The 15,861-nt window shown below is 36.2% G+C and overlaps 1 protein-coding gene across 3 annotated transcripts in view; it reads left to right on the top strand.

Annotated features, from left to right (window-relative positions):
• Positions 1-15,861, top strand: part of CDH18 (cadherin 18) — a 647,409-nt gene that overhangs the window by 557,169 nt on the left and 74,379 nt on the right. For all 3 annotated transcript variants that reach the window (XM_081524342.1, XM_081524344.1, XM_081524343.1), the window contains one exon: positions 11,286-11,422. In XM_081524342.1, coding sequence (XP_081380468.1) covers positions 11,286-11,422 — 137 coding nt within the window. The remainder of the gene's footprint in view (positions 1-11,285; positions 11,423-15,861) is intronic.

Below are 15,861 nucleotides of genomic sequence, written 5' to 3' on the forward strand. Positions count from 1 at the left end.
ACACAAGAAGCTCAGGTTATCTGTGTGGGAATGGCAAATAATGAGGTTGTAAAAAGAAGCTCCAGAGAGATTGTACAAAGGCTTTGCCCTAAGCTAACATCTTGGAAATTTATCCTGACAGCAATGTCAGTAGGGGAGAAAGAGAAATCAGAGATGCACGAGTGAGTTTAATAAACACAGTGATAGGAAGATGTACATTTCAAAATAAATAATGATGGATTTTCAAAATGTCAAAATGCTGTGAAGAGAGGAATGTATGTTCCCAAAAGATAGGCCAAGGGAGGAAAAATTGAGGTCAGCGACAGACTTTCTCTCAGTTTTGCTTCTATATATCCCAATAAACAAACAAACAAAAAAACACTGATTCCACAAAAAACAGTAGTCATCCGGGGGCAAAATCCCCGCCTTTGTTCTTTAGTTACTAAGTCATGTCGAATCCGATTCCTTTGAAACCCCATGCACTATAGCCCACTGGGCTCCTCTGCCCATGGGATTTCCCAGGCAAGAATACTGGAGTGTGTTCCATTTCCTTCTCCAGGGGATCTTCCTGACCCAGGGATGGAATCTGTGTCTCCTGCAATGGCAGGCGGATTCTTTATCACTGATCCACCTGGGAAGCCCCGAAGTCCCCCCTACCTGGGGACATTTGACAATGTCTGAAGAAGTTTTTGGTTGTCACAACTGAGGGAGAATATTATTCTCATTTGCAGACAGACGTCAGGGGTGGTCCTGAACATCTTACAACTCACAAGTGAGTCCCCACAACAAAGAATTGTCTGGTCCAGAATATCAATATTGCTGAGGTCGAAAAACCCTCACACAGAATAAACCAAACTGGGGAGTATGCTGGTAAAATTGGGGTGCTAATTATACTCATGGAAAATGTTGAAAAATAATTTGGAGCAATGCATACTAGCATGTGTGTTTCACATATATGCATATTCATATGAACGTTTCAACATATGCATTTTATTTAGCAAAAATTATTTATATATAACTGTTCCATTTATAGTGCTGTTTGCCTCTGTAGTTGCTCTATATTATTGAGGGCATTTAACTGAACACCGGATATGTTACACGCATATGCCCAGTTGTTGCTATGCAAAAGTGATGGGTATATGTCTCTAAATGCAGATATTGAGAAGCACAGATCCATTAGCATGTACGTTTTTCTTTCTGCTTTGTTTTGGTTAGACAACTAAAATGAATCCTTCCGAAGCTGCCTTAAAATAATCAGACTGCATAGCTGGTGTTTGGGGGCATAATTTACATAATATTTGTTCTTGATTTTAATAAAAATGTGTCATTCACATGGGCCTCTAGGTGCTAACAGGGAATAAAAAACAGAAAACATTAACAAATACAAAAGCAATCCTTATTCTTCTACCTTTCCCAGGGACCAAATGTTTGTACTAATTAAGGAAGTGCACATTGAAAAGATGTACCTTGCCATGTGCCCTGAAACACAATTAACTCCAAGTCTGTAGAATTGATAATGAAAGGGAGTTTTAGCCTTACAGGCATTTGTGAAAAGCTTCCTGACTTGTCTTTTGTATTTCAATTTTCTAAACTATTAGTAAGATTCTTCAGATTTTTAAGAGCAGAACATGTCCAGCTTTTGTCTAACTCAAAACAAGGATGTGCAATTTGCAGCAATATCACTGTCAACTCTCTTAAAAATAAAAATCAGAACTGGGCTATTTACCAAAAGTGAAGAAACCTTTATTTAAAAATGCTGTGCTCACTTGCTGCTATATTGCAAATGGAATTCAGGAATTTCCTCAGTAGCTACTGACATATGAGCACTCCTTTGATGCACAAGAGAAGCTAGAGAGCTTTCTGGAAATGTGATCCTGCATCAAGTGACTATTTATTTCTTGCTATCTGTGGGCCAGGGGGTTGTAATAACATGCCCTCAATTTTTGTAACAAACCTAATGAGGCTGCAGTATTAGTCCCATTCTATAGTCAAGGTACAGACAGGGAATTTGGCCAAGTTTACACAGTGATAAAGTGGCAGATCCAGAATTTAAATTCAGTTTTGCTTCACTAAAAAAACCCTGTTTTTTAAAGCCCCAAACTGCCTCTCATATATTTCAAATAATAACAGTGTAAACTGCATTATAGAAGTCAAATGTCATGTAGTTGGAAACAAATGTTTTACGTTCAGATGTGTTTCATACTCTGGAGAAAAGAGATGCTGAAGAGAGTTCCATTTCTAACTCTAGCACCTCATGAAAAAAACTTGTTAATTTTAGAGTTTTTGCATATTGTAAAATCAAAGACATGTAACTTGATTTACTGCAATGTAAAGAAAATTACTAAAGTCCTCAATTAATAATTCTTATCCAGTGAAGAGCTTTAGTATGAATTTATGTGAGTAAATCTGCCCCTTTTCTACTCTGATTTATAATTTGAATTTATCTATATATTTACTTATTGGTAATATTTTAATATTTTCTTTGTATAATAACTTTAAGCCATCAGAAGGAAATATTAAATATCTTGTGTAATTGTTTTAAATGCTTACCATAACATTATTTAGGAAACAATAGCCAATTTATATGCTAAAATAAGAAATAAAATTGTGATCAGGTTTGGAAATAGTTGCCAAATCAAAAAAAAAAAATCTTTCTAAAATATCTTTAGAAAAAGAATAGTTGCAGAGCATTAGGATGTTTACTTAGTTGATTCTGAGTTTAATTGTAGCCTCAGAGAACAAATGCTTCAAGTATGTTCACTGCATCCTTATTAGAGTGCTTAATTTCTTATACATTCTTGAGATTTTCATATAACTCACGATGAGATGGCAGTTAGAAATACCTCATTAAGCTAACAAAAAAAAAAAGAGAAGAGAAATTTTAAAATGATGACAAGATCATATAGCAAACTTGAAAAAGAAAGTAAAAATTTGATTAAAAAATTTGAATATAGGATTCAAACTTCTGAAAAGAAGGCAAGGATACTCAGAAAATGTGTTTTAAAATATACTCATATTAAAGTGAATTTTTATTCTATAGATCAAATCTATTTATGAAAATTTAGTGAAAGTCAATATTGTAATTAAGCCTTTAATAGAAAGTCTTAATATACCCACATAAAAACTGTCATAGTTTTCTGATACAAAGGAGATAATTCATTAAGGATATTTCATGCAAACTGAGTGCAGATAGAAAGCATGCTTCCATTAAGACTGGAGGTGGTTGTCTTTGACTCCTGTTTTGTGATTCACATTACATATAGCCACGTTGGTACATTTAGAGAGACCAATAACTTTACTTTTAAATGATGTGTGACTATGGCATTTGCAAATATAAAGGGACCTAAAGATGTTCAAGACAAATCTGTTCCTATACAGATGAAGAGATCGTAGACTAATATGGTTGAGTAATCAGCTCCCGGTCACTCAACCGGGAGTTGTCTATGACAACTCATAAAGACTGGATAAAATGCTAACTCTTCTACCATGCTTCAATAAACACACAAAAGATCTCCAAACATTTTTAAATTTGGGGCTCAGATTTACCTAAGAGCTTAGCATGTAGTGTTAACCACTGCCAATCAGAGTCTTGACATCAGAAGGAGAATCTAATTTCTGGTTGGGCATGTATAATTCATTTAGTTCTGGAATGAATACCTAAATCCTTGCTTAGTGATGTCCATTAGTCTACTGACTGGAGACTAAAACATTGAAATAGCTTTCATGTGAATTTTACAAAGAAAGAAGACAATGCTTAAAATGGTGCCAGAGCATTTCCAGAACTCAATATTACTGGAATTTTTAAAATCTTAGTTACTTAAAGGCATAAATAACAGACGGAAACTTATTTTTTGTGCAGAGATTTCTCTTCTTTAGGTGCTGTTGTTTTGTTGGATCAAGGTTTCAGTACAGGAAGTTAAAAAGCTTTCTAAAATATCTATGTGCTACATGTGCTGCCCATTTTATTAAGCACAGTACATTATCACATGACAAATGGTCCCTATGTTCTATTTTTTTCTTTTGGAAAGATTATTTTCTGGATGCATGACTTGTGGAATAAATTGCATCCCCAAAGTGAGCTAAGGGAAACTTAATTTTTTTTTAATGAATCTGAGCTATACTGCAGATGTGTGACTTTTTGTTAAATTAAAGATGAGGCCAAGCTGCTGTAATATCCTACCAGGTGTATATTGATTACACTTTATCCCGTCTATTGATCATGGTCAGTAAAACTTATGAAAACAGCTGTTTGGGAGGGAAGATCTCAAGTGTATTGGCTTTACCACTCACATTCTGTACGTACAAGTGTCAAAAGTATGACAACGGAAAGTCATCTTCTATTATTTTATCCAACCGATGTTTCTTCAAATACATCCCTGTAAAAATAGATTTCCATTACACAAGTTTTAAATTAATTTTTATGGTGAAATGGACAGACTGTAATGAAAATAATAAGTGCCTCTGAGGACTGAAATTTTGTTATTAAAGTGAAAAATAACTTTTCTAATGTACTTTAACATGACTAATAATTATTTTGAATCTATGCCTATATAATCAAAGGGAAATTAAGTACCAAATGATGAACTTGGCAATTTGTTTAAAGTAGCTTCTGTTGAAGAAAATTCTTGAACAAAGGTAATCATTATTGAGATTGACTGCTTTCTATGGCCATTATTTTTTTGCCCAGAAATTCTAATTTTAACAATAAAATTTTATCATATTTCAATGAAATGCATTTTCTTTCCATTTTACTCATCACATTAAAATGTATTTACTAGAAATATGAAGGTGCATATATTAAATGGCAGAACAGAGAGTAGTTGTAGGAATAAAAATGATAACCTAGGTTTATAAACACATACAACTTTGCAAGTGTTAAATGGACCCATTTCTCAGCCAACATGAAATCAGACATGGATTGAATATGGAATTGAACAGTTAAAGCACTCCAAGGAACTACTGGACAAATCTGAGATAGCACAAACTTAATTGCACTTCCTCTGGTCTATAGCCAGGAGATCACCAATCCCTCAGAGGCAACATCTAGTTGATCATTGATCATATAACTTCCTAAGCAGCACTTAGCATAGAGATCATCCTGATACCTAGTTCATGAAGGATACAGTGAACTTATAGTGGTGGTCGAGTTATAATGTGATTTGGAGAAGGAAATGGCAACCCACTCCAGTATTCTTGCCTGGAGAATCCCATAGACAGAGGAGTCTGGCAGACTACAGTCTATGGGGTCGCACGAGTTGGACACGACTGAGTGACTAAGCACACACATACAATCATCATATCAGGCTTCCCAGATGGCGCTAATGGTAAAGAGCTCTCCTGCCAATGCAGGAGACATAAGAAACACAGGTTCAATCCCTGGATCGGGAAGATCCCCTGAAGGAGGGCATTGCAACCCACTCGATTATTCTTGCCTGGAGAATCCCCTTGGCAGAGGAGCCTGGAGGGCTACAGTCCATAGGGTCGCAAAAAGTCACCAGGACTGAAGTGACTTAGCATGCACACATGCAATCATTGTATCAGAGTAGCCCTTGAAACTGCCTAAACATTTCCTCCCTAACTAACTCCCAAATGAACAGCCAAACTGTTTTTGCTACATATACCTGTGGATTTGCCCAAAGTGTAAGCTAGATGTACCACGAACTGTATTTTTCTTAAATTCAATCTGAAGTCTAAGAAAAGTGAGTGATAAAAAATTCATAATTATATTACACCTTAAAATTAGTTCCAGAACTATAAGCTAAATAAAATACTGTAAAAAAGTGTACATTTGTCCTTTCCGACAGTGTTTAGATATCTCTGAATGAAAGAGAGGTGTAAACCAAGCCCACACTGTAAAAGATAGTCTATTCTGAAATTATTCTGATAAATTTTAAACATAATATCGGAAATATGTATAAAGGGTAATATTAGGAATCTGTGTCTCTGACATGGCAGGTATTGGCAGGCAGATTCTTGACCACTGAACCACCTAGGAAGCCTGTTCATTTTCTTAGCACGACTCAGTGCCATTTTAACACATATGCTAGATCTATATTAGGAACAAATTTCCATAAAATTCATATTTACATTGTGCATGAATCAAGGCCAGGATCTGCAGCTTGTTATACACTGTGGAAAAGAATGTAGAAGATGTACCTCTGTGATATCTGAATATGGGCCTCCCAGGTGGCCCTAGTGGTAAAGAATCTGCCTGCCAATGCGGGAGATGCACGAGACGTGGATTTGATCCCTGGGTCAGGAAGATCCCCTGGATAAGGAAATGGCAGCTACTCCAGTATTCTTGCCTGGAAAATACTATGGACAAAAGAGCCTGGTGGGCTACAGTACATGGGGTCGCAAGACTGGGACATGACTGAATGGCTAAACCACCACTATATCTGAAAACTGGGAAATTTGTTTTGGATAAACCCCTTTGTCATTTTTCTCAACTCTCTATTTATCTTCAAGAACCAGCCTATGCAGAAATGTACTGTGAGTTGAATTTTCCCCACCAACCACCTCTAATCTCTCTCTTAAGCATTCTCTCATTAGTTTATTTGATGATACTATTGAATCAATATTAATTCCTTACCAAAGAATATTTTGTTTTAAAGTAAGTTCTTACTTCTCTAGTGTAACACTGTGTAAAGTGAAAATGAGTCACTCAGTTGTGTCTGACTCTTTGCAACCCCATGTACCATAGAATTCCCCAGGGCAGGATACTGGAGTGGGTAGCCTTTCCCTATCTTGCCAACCCAGGGATCGAACACAGGTCTCCCACATTGCAGATGGATTCTTAACCAGCTGAGACATAAGGGAACCCCAAGAATACTGGAGCAGGTAACTATCCCTTCTCCAGAGAATCTTCCCGACCGAGGAATCAAACCGGGCCCCCCTGCACTGCAGGCAGATTCTTTACCAACTGAGCTATCAGGGAAGCAAAAAAATCTCAAAATTCTAATCCCTCAGGTTTTATGAAAGTGAAAGTGTTAGTCACTCAGTCACATCCGACTGTTTTAGGGACCCGAGTCACTTCTTAATTTTAAATAGTTAACATTGAATGATTCTAGTTATAACACTCCAAAATAATTTTGCATAGTTCTTTTCTGTCACATTTCCGTTTTCCCTTTTCTGCCTTTTATCACTATGGCTGGGTAGAAATCCAAGGGTAGTTAAGCAGAACTATTTAGTTCTGCTGCTGCTGCTGCTAAGTCGCTTCAGTCGTGTCCGATTCTGTGCGACCCCATAGACGCCAGCTCACCAGGCTCCCCCATCCCTGGGATTCTCCAGGCAAGAATACTGGAATGGGTTGCCATTTCCTTCTCCAATGCATGAAAGTAAAAAGTGAAAGTGAAGTCGCTGAGTCGTGTCTGACTTTAAGCGACCCCATGGACTACAGCCTACCAGGCTCCTCCGTCCATGGGATTTTCCAGGCAAGAGTACTGGAGAGGGTTGCCATTTAGTTCTACTTGAGTCAAAATTCAACTGCAACCCCATGAATAAGATTCTTTGGCTCCAAACACCTGTCTGAGTTCTAGACTGTATGTTGTAGATTTCCCAAGAGAATTAGGTCACATAGAAAACCAAGAAATAAATACCATGAGTCTGGGACACATGCTTCGCATTATACCTACCATTTAAATGTAGGTTAGCTATTTTTTAAAAATTTCAGATAAAAAATGTATTTATTCTAAAAGTGTTTAACCGCTATTTCTAGCACTTATTGTTAGTAAGCTCTGTGTGAAGAGCCTAAAAGAGAGAAGATTGTTCAGATAAAGGAACTATATATTTTCAGAGTCTTAATTCAGCGTATAGGCAGAAGAAAATCCATTTTCTTCCAGACTGACAGTTGTAATGTGATCAGATTTCTAAAATGGGGCTTGTCCTGCTATATTTCATAGAGATGTATTGATAACAATGTAATCTGAACTTTGCTGATAGATGCTTCAGGAAACATTGAGGTTGAATAATATTTTCAATTTCAGGTCCAACTTTCAAATCCAGTAACTGTTGTTCTTAAAGTAACCCAAATGGAAAAGTTCTTGAAGACAGGTTACTTTAGATGATGTAATAAGCAGATTGCCAACTGATTACATTTTAAGGATGTTATTCTTTTCATGTGACAAGACTGCTCACATCTCTTTAGCAATTCGGTCCTCACCCTCCCTCATCCTGACATCAGGCCCCTGGGGAAGGATATCACGGGAAGATATTTTTGTGATATGAACTCAAGTCAAAGAAAGTAAATAGTGTCAACACGCCATGGCCTAAGGCTTTGGGAAACCCTAGTGATATCTCTCTTAACCACTTTTCTATGGAGTCTGGATCTAATGTTTCTTTCAATCAGACTTCTTTTATACCTTTATCTTTTCATGTTTAAATTGATTTCGCATGTTGAATTTCCTTTGAGTAACAGAATTACTGTTAGAACAATTGATATACAAAATGGCCAATTCCTTGTTTTGATCATACAGTTTCAAGTGATTTATTCTGTTACTTTCCAATGTTATTTTCACTTCGTGAGCTCCTAGATTTCTTGAGATGTTCTATAGCCTGGGTCTCTACCATGTTTGTTCATGTGTGTCCGTAGGTTTTTATAATGTTTATACCTGAGCAATATGTTTTAGGTACCCTGTTAACAGAGTATGCCTATGCTACATGTGGGTTGTATTTCAATTATACTCTGTTCTAGAAAGTATGACAAAGTTTGTAATATTTCTGTTACCACAATCGCCTATCTTTTGAGATTTTCTTCATGTTAAAATGGAAGGAGTTTCTCTGTTACTTTCAATAGAAATCCCTATATTTGTACTCTGGAACCCAGTCTGTTTACCTTCTCATGAATTTCATCTTTTTAGATATTCCCCTCTTTACAAATTGTCATTTTCTTCAGCAAAGACAGTACTTATTATTTCCTGTATCAGAAAAAATTAGTTTGTTGAACCCTCTTCTCTGATAACATAAGACTCCATTTTTTATATCTTCATTTCAGGTAATGGTATCCAATAAAGTGTCATAACTTATGGGCTTCGTGTATTTACATTCAATAGACTTTTGAATCCACCGCAGTAAAACTTCCATGCTTTCGTATTTTATTGAAATTACTCTTTTCAAGTTAACCAGTGATGTCCATCCTGCCAAATCCAGTTCAGCCTTTACATTCCTATTCAGCTTCTTAATAGAAGTGGGCAGCTCATCTGTCCACTTAGAACCCTCCTGACTTCTGTGCATCCTTACTCTCCCAGTTTTCCTTTTCCCCAGGGCTGTTCTCCTTTCTCTGACACCTTCTCCTATTCAAAGGCTGGACTCCTTTAAACTCAAAAGACTGGGAACTTTACTGCTCAGTCTTTCGCTTCCTGTTTTCCTTACAATTCTCTCCCAGATGAGATTGTTCCCATTACCTTACAGTTAGACTGATCTGACTCAAGTTTATATTTCCTGGTTATTCAGAAGGCATATTTGAACTCCACAACCATTTCTGATTTTCTAGTTTTTATTCCATGTTTATTTATTTGGCATCTCAGACATAACATGTCAAAATCATTGATTTCTCCCACTCTTTTTTTCCCCAAAGGGAATTTTTTCACCTAACTCTCTATCCAGCACCATGAACGGGCTTATCAATTACATGCTGGGTCAAATACAACGAAACAACACAAAAATTGAGTCATTTGTAATTTCTTCTTTATACTGATACTACTCCAACAGAAAGCTTCATAGTTTGTAGCCAGCTTATAGCACTATTTCATATATGGTTCCATTTCCTTCTATTTTTCTACATTTGTCCATGATGACATCATTTCTTTTCTGAATTTTGTTAAAATATTCTACAGTCTGATTCAAAGTAGCCACTATAATTTTTCCAGAATCTAAATAAATCTATTGCATTTGTTTAGAATGTTTTCTCATTTCTTTCATTAAAAAAATAATTAAAGACAACATTTATCATGTGCTACAGGGCTTGCTTGTCCTATGCCCTAGCCATCCACTTCATTCATTCTGCCAGTTACATTAAAATATCTATTTGTTTTTCAACCAAGTCAAGCTTTTTCTTTCATTTGGATCTTTGACCTTAGTCTGCTATATCCATCTATTCTTCCCCTGTACTTTTCACATAGTAGTTCATCTTCTTCTCTTCAGGTGTTGATGAAATGTCACTTAAGCCAACATGGATGAGAGGGAAGATGCATTAGAGGTTTAAGGAGAAAAGAAAACATTCTCTCCTTAAATAAATTTCGGAATAGTTTGGAACGTTTTGAGAACATATGATGATTGTTGACTATATTTTGAATTTACATTTATGTTAATTAAATATTGCTGAGTAATGTAAAACCCCCAAACTCAAGGCTATAGAGAAATGTCATGTATAACCACAATGTAACTGAGGATCGACTGAACTAGGCTGGCTTCTGTTTGCCAACTGTGCAGTCTTCAGAACATTCAATCCTGCATCTGCTCATTTATTAGGTAGCTCCGCTCTAGGAGGGAAACTGACAACTCTGCCCGTGGGGCTCATCTTTCTTCTGGGGACCAGTAGACTAGTCCTGGCATTTTCTTCTTATGGCAGTGGCAGAGCATAAGAGGAAACACGCAAAGTCTCATGAAACCTAGACCCAGATATGGAATAGGACACCATCACTTTCAACTCATTCTATTGCCTGAGTTAGCTGGAGGCCAAACCTAATGGACGAGAGCCCTGCAAAATTATTTAAACTACTGAGGGAAGAAGATTTGTGGCCGATAATGCAACCTACTTCCTGTTTATTTATCTTATTTTTATTTAGCTAAACAAGGTGCTCGGTGATGCGGACATGATGGTTATTAATTAAAATGTTTTGGTTTTCATTTTGTATATATCTTCAAACCTTAGCTATGATGACATTCTAAGATAAATTAATCCCTGACATCTGTTATCCTAAAAAAAATTGTACATACGGCAATTAGAAGTTTTATTAAAGGTTCACTTTTTTTCCAATATACTATGAACTTCACAGAGACAGTGTTTTTAATCTTTCCCTTATTAATTACTGCAGTTTTGCCATCTACTACCTCCTGTTCTACTCATGAAGTTTAAAGTTTTTTTTTAACTTTTTGAATTATTAGTTAAATATTAATTAAGGACGGACAGGAAAATAATTAATATCAGTCTATGCAAATATAAAACGGATGGGCAAAATAGAGGGCCAAATACAGAAAGTAAAAATGCACATTTCAATATTTGAGTGTAATAGATTTAATACCTCCCTTGGTTCAGTTTTCTTTATTATAGCAGCAGGTAAAAGAAGATTTATCCTTTTTTTTTTTAGATACTTCATTGACTACAATGCTGAAGAGGATAGATTTTTTAACATTGATGCCAACACTGGAACCATTAGGACTACCAAGGTTCTTGATAGAGAAGAAACTCCGTGGTACAACATTACAGTTGCTGCTTCAGAAAATGGTAAACTTCTTTACTTTATGTACCATAAGAAAGATGTCACTTAAACATGAAGATTTATGCTGAGATTTTCTCCAGAGCAGGGCTTTCATGATTTTTTATTTTTTTATGCCAGGCCTACCAGAGTGCACGGAAGTATTAGACACAATTACTCGTTGTCAGATGAGATTAGTAAATCTTATACCTTTTCCTTTACTGTCATCTCTGCATAATGGTAGAAAATTGATGTCACAGAGTGCTTAGTCCGCATCACTTAGTCAAAATATCTAATTCTCTTCTTAATTGTGAGACTTGCTTTGTCATGTGTTTATGCCTTCCTTAAGTAGAAGAAAAATACTTCATATACAATGAAGCAGTTAGGAAAGTAAAGAGAAGAAAATTTAACATTTACTTCAATGATTTTATCAATACAACACCTTTCTTCAAGCTTCAATTGACTCTTAGAAATTTTACAGTAAAAGAATAACTCTTGGTATTTCAACAGGCAGGTCTAAGTCATTTTCAAAAATGTACACCACCATACAACTGAGGAAGGCCATTGTTTGATCCTCATCCAGAACATTGCATTGTGCTAAATAACTACATTATAAAAAAAGTATAAATATAAACAATTTTCTCAAAGTTCAAAGAGATGTGCATAAATGTTTTCAAATGAAATTAGAATAAAGCTCTAGGAAAAATGATCTGCTCTCAAGAAAATGAAGTACGTATTTACATGTTGAGAAAGAATCCAAAGGTACAAACTGCCCCAAGTTTAATATTATACATGAAAAATGAAAGTGAAAGCATTAGTTGATCCATCGTGTCTGACTTTTTGTGACCCCATGGACTATAGCCCGCCAGACTCCTCAGTCCAAGGAATTTTCCAAGTAAGAAGACTGAAGTGGGATGTCATTTCCTTCTCCAGGGGATCTTCCTGACTCAGGGATTGAAACTGCCTCTCCTGAATTGTAGAGAGTCTCCTGCATTTCAGGCAGATTCTTTACCATCTGAGCCACCAGGGAAGCCCAGTATTGTATATATCATATGTATGTTTGTGCACTCAGTCGTGTCTGACTCTTTGTGACCCCATGAACTGTAGCCTGCCAGGTTCCTCTCCATGGGATTTCCCAGGCAAGAATACTGGAGTGGGTTGTCATCTCCTTCTCTGGGGATCTTCCCCACACACAGATCGAACCTGTGTCTGTTGCATATCCTGCATTGGCAGGTGGTTTCCTTACCACTAGTAACACCTGGGAAACCCAACTTACAATGCCTTTTTAAAGATTTCAATATGTTCATAAGAGAGCTATGAATATTAAAATGTAGGAATACTTCATATTGGAAAATAGTATTCAGTTCAGTTCAGTTGCTCAGTTGTATCTGACTCTTTGCGACCTCATGGACCACAGCACACCAGGCCTCCCTGTCCATCACCACGTCCTGGAGTTTACCCAAACTCATGTCCATTGAGTCGGTGATGCCATCCAACCATCTCATCCTCTGTCATCCCCTTCTCCTCCTGCCTTCAATCTTTCCTAGCATCAGGGTCTTTTCAAATGTGTCAGCTCTTCACATCAGGTGGCCAAAGTATTGGAGTTTCAGCTTCAGCATCAGTCCTTCCAATGAATATTCAGGACCGATTTGTTTTAGGATGGACCAGTTGGATCTCCTTGCAGTCCAAGGGACTCTCAAGAGTCTTTTTCAACACCACAGCTCAAAAGCATCAATTCTTCTGTTCAGCTTTCTTTATAATCCAACTCTCACAGCCATACATGACTACTGGAAAAACCATAGCCTTGACTAGACAGACCTTTGTTGGCAAAGTAATGTCTCTGATTTTGAATATGCTGTCTAGGTTGGTCATAACTTTCCTTCCAAGGAGTAAGCGTCTTTTAATTTCATGGCTGCAATCACCATCTGCAGTGATTTTGGAGCCCAAAAAATAAAGTCTGCCACTATTTCCACTGTTTCCCCATCTATTTGCCATGAAGTGATGGGACCGGATGTCATGATCTTAGTTTTCTGAATGTTGAGCTTTAAGCCAACTTTTTCACTCTCCTCTTTCACTTTCATCAAGAGGCTCTTTAGTTCTTCTTCACTTTCTGCCATAATGGTGGTGTCATCTGCATATCTGAGGTTATTGATATTCCTCCTGGTAATCTTGATTACAGCTTGTGCTTTATCCAGCCCAGCGTTTCTCATAGTGTACTCTGCCTATAAGTTAAATAAGCAGGGTGACAATATACAGCCTTGATGTACTCGTTTTCCTATTTGGAACCAGTCTGTTGTTCCATGTCCAGTTCTAACTGTTGCTTCCTAACCTGGATACAGATTTCTCAAGCGGGAGGTCAGGTGGTCTAGTATTCCCACCTCTTCAGAATTCTCACAGTTTATTGTGATCCACACAGTCAAAGGTTTTGGCATAGTCAATAAAGCAGAAGTAGATGTTTTTCTGGAACTCTCTTGTATAAAGTGAAATTACACTCTCTCTTTCTTCTGCCCTCAGAAGATGTAAGAAATTTTTTAAAAACATATTCAATCTTCATTTAGAAATACTTTACATACCCTATGATTTACCTTTTTATAGTGTATAGTCTAATGACTGTTAGTATATTCAGTTATCCATCAATTGTCATAGTGGATTTTAGAATACATTGACTACTTCAGAAAGAAATCCTGTGTCCCTTAGTTATCACGCTCCAATCCCTCTTGCCCATGCCTCAGTCCAAGGAGTCACTCCTCTATTGTCTATTTTTATGGACGTCTTAGTCTGTTTAGGCTGCTGTAATAGTATATCATAAACCTAATGCTTTAAACAACAAACATTTATTTCTCACACTTCTGGAGGCTTGAAGTCCAAGATCAAGGGGCCAGCAGATTTAGTGTCTGGTGAGAAGACACTTTCTGGTTCATAGATGGTGTCTTCTAGCAGTGTTCTCACATGGTGCAAGAGCAAGGGATCTCTCTGGGACCTCTAATCTCCCTCGTGAGTGTTTCACTCTGAATTTGGGGGAGAAAAATACATTCAGTCTATAACAATAGTTTTTACTTTAATTGGCATCTCATGTAAAACAATCATATAACATATAGTACTCTGTGACTGGCTTATTTTACTTAGTGTGTTATTTTCAAAGTTCATTTGTAGGGTGTATCAGTGTTTCATTCTGCCTTACTGCTAAAAAACTTTCCATTATTTGAATATACTGTATTTTATGTATTCATTCACCACTTGATAGACATTTGGGTTGTTTCCACTTTTTGCCTAATTTGAAGAATGTTGTTACAAGCATTGATATGGATGTTTTTGTGTGAATGACTTTTCATTTCTCTTGGGTATATACCTAGGAGTGGGATTGCAGAATCACATGAAACTATGTTTACATCTTTGATGAATTGCCAGACTGTTTTCCAAAGTGACTACATTTTACATTCACAGCAGCACTATAAGAGTGTCCTAGTTATTCTATATTGTTACCAATATTTAATATTCCATACTTTTTTGATCATGATCATTCTATTAGATGTGAGGTGATAGCTCATTGTGATTTATGCAGTTTTATAATGTCTTGTGTCACAAAACAATAAAGCTGCTCCAGTCTTTTCTATTCTACCTGAATTTTTCATGTGTTGCATCTGAAAAATCAACTCAAGTAGTTTCCATTTAGATCATAGTTTCAATGTAATATTTCTCCTTGAAAATAAGGATTCACTAATTACTTTTAAATGAGTATTATAAATAATACATGAGTAGATTCATTTGTTATCATTCTGGTTAATTTTCATTTTCAAAATGGCCAGAATAGTTCTAGAATTGCAAGTGCTTACTTACCAAGAACAATAAAATAACTGCCACATGATAAAGCCTCATTTAAAATTAGTTCTAAAATAGAGGAATAAATGGATTGATAAATTGAAGTAGATGCTATGGAGACATTGAAAAGTTTCCAAAAATATTATATAGTTATTCTTACGATCAGGCTCCATGAATAGAAGATGGAAGGGAAGAATCCCTGGAGAGAATATTTACTTGTCAGAAACAAAAAGGACTTATTTTAAAATAACATCAAATTCAACTCCAGAGGTATTTTGATCAGAAACTTTAGTTCAGTTGAATCTCATCTCAACCCAAATAATATTTCTATTAAGACAAAGCTACTTTGTAAATATACATGAGTTCAAGTGTATCATGAAAATTATATTATTTGCAATCATTACCAAAGGAAACCAAAGGAAATGTTAATTTTTACTTAAGTAGCATCTTAGGTATGTACTTACTTTCTTACTTTCCTTTTTTTTTTTTTTTTTAACTAAGTGCTAGTATTTCTTATGGGAAATGAGTTAATACACATCTACTAAGTAAAACAGTACAGTAAACTGTAATATCCTGAATTTTATAGACAGTAATAAAGAAGCCTTAGAGACACCTCAATGAGCATTACTAAAATATAATTTAATCCTCA

The sequence above is a fragment of the Giraffa tippelskirchi genome, chromosome 8, assembly GCF_054371585.1.
Source record: "Giraffa tippelskirchi isolate mGirTip1 chromosome 8, T2T-mGirTip1v1.2.pri, whole genome shotgun sequence".
Classification (NCBI taxonomy): Eukaryota; Metazoa; Chordata; class Mammalia; order Artiodactyla; family Giraffidae; genus Giraffa; species Giraffa tippelskirchi.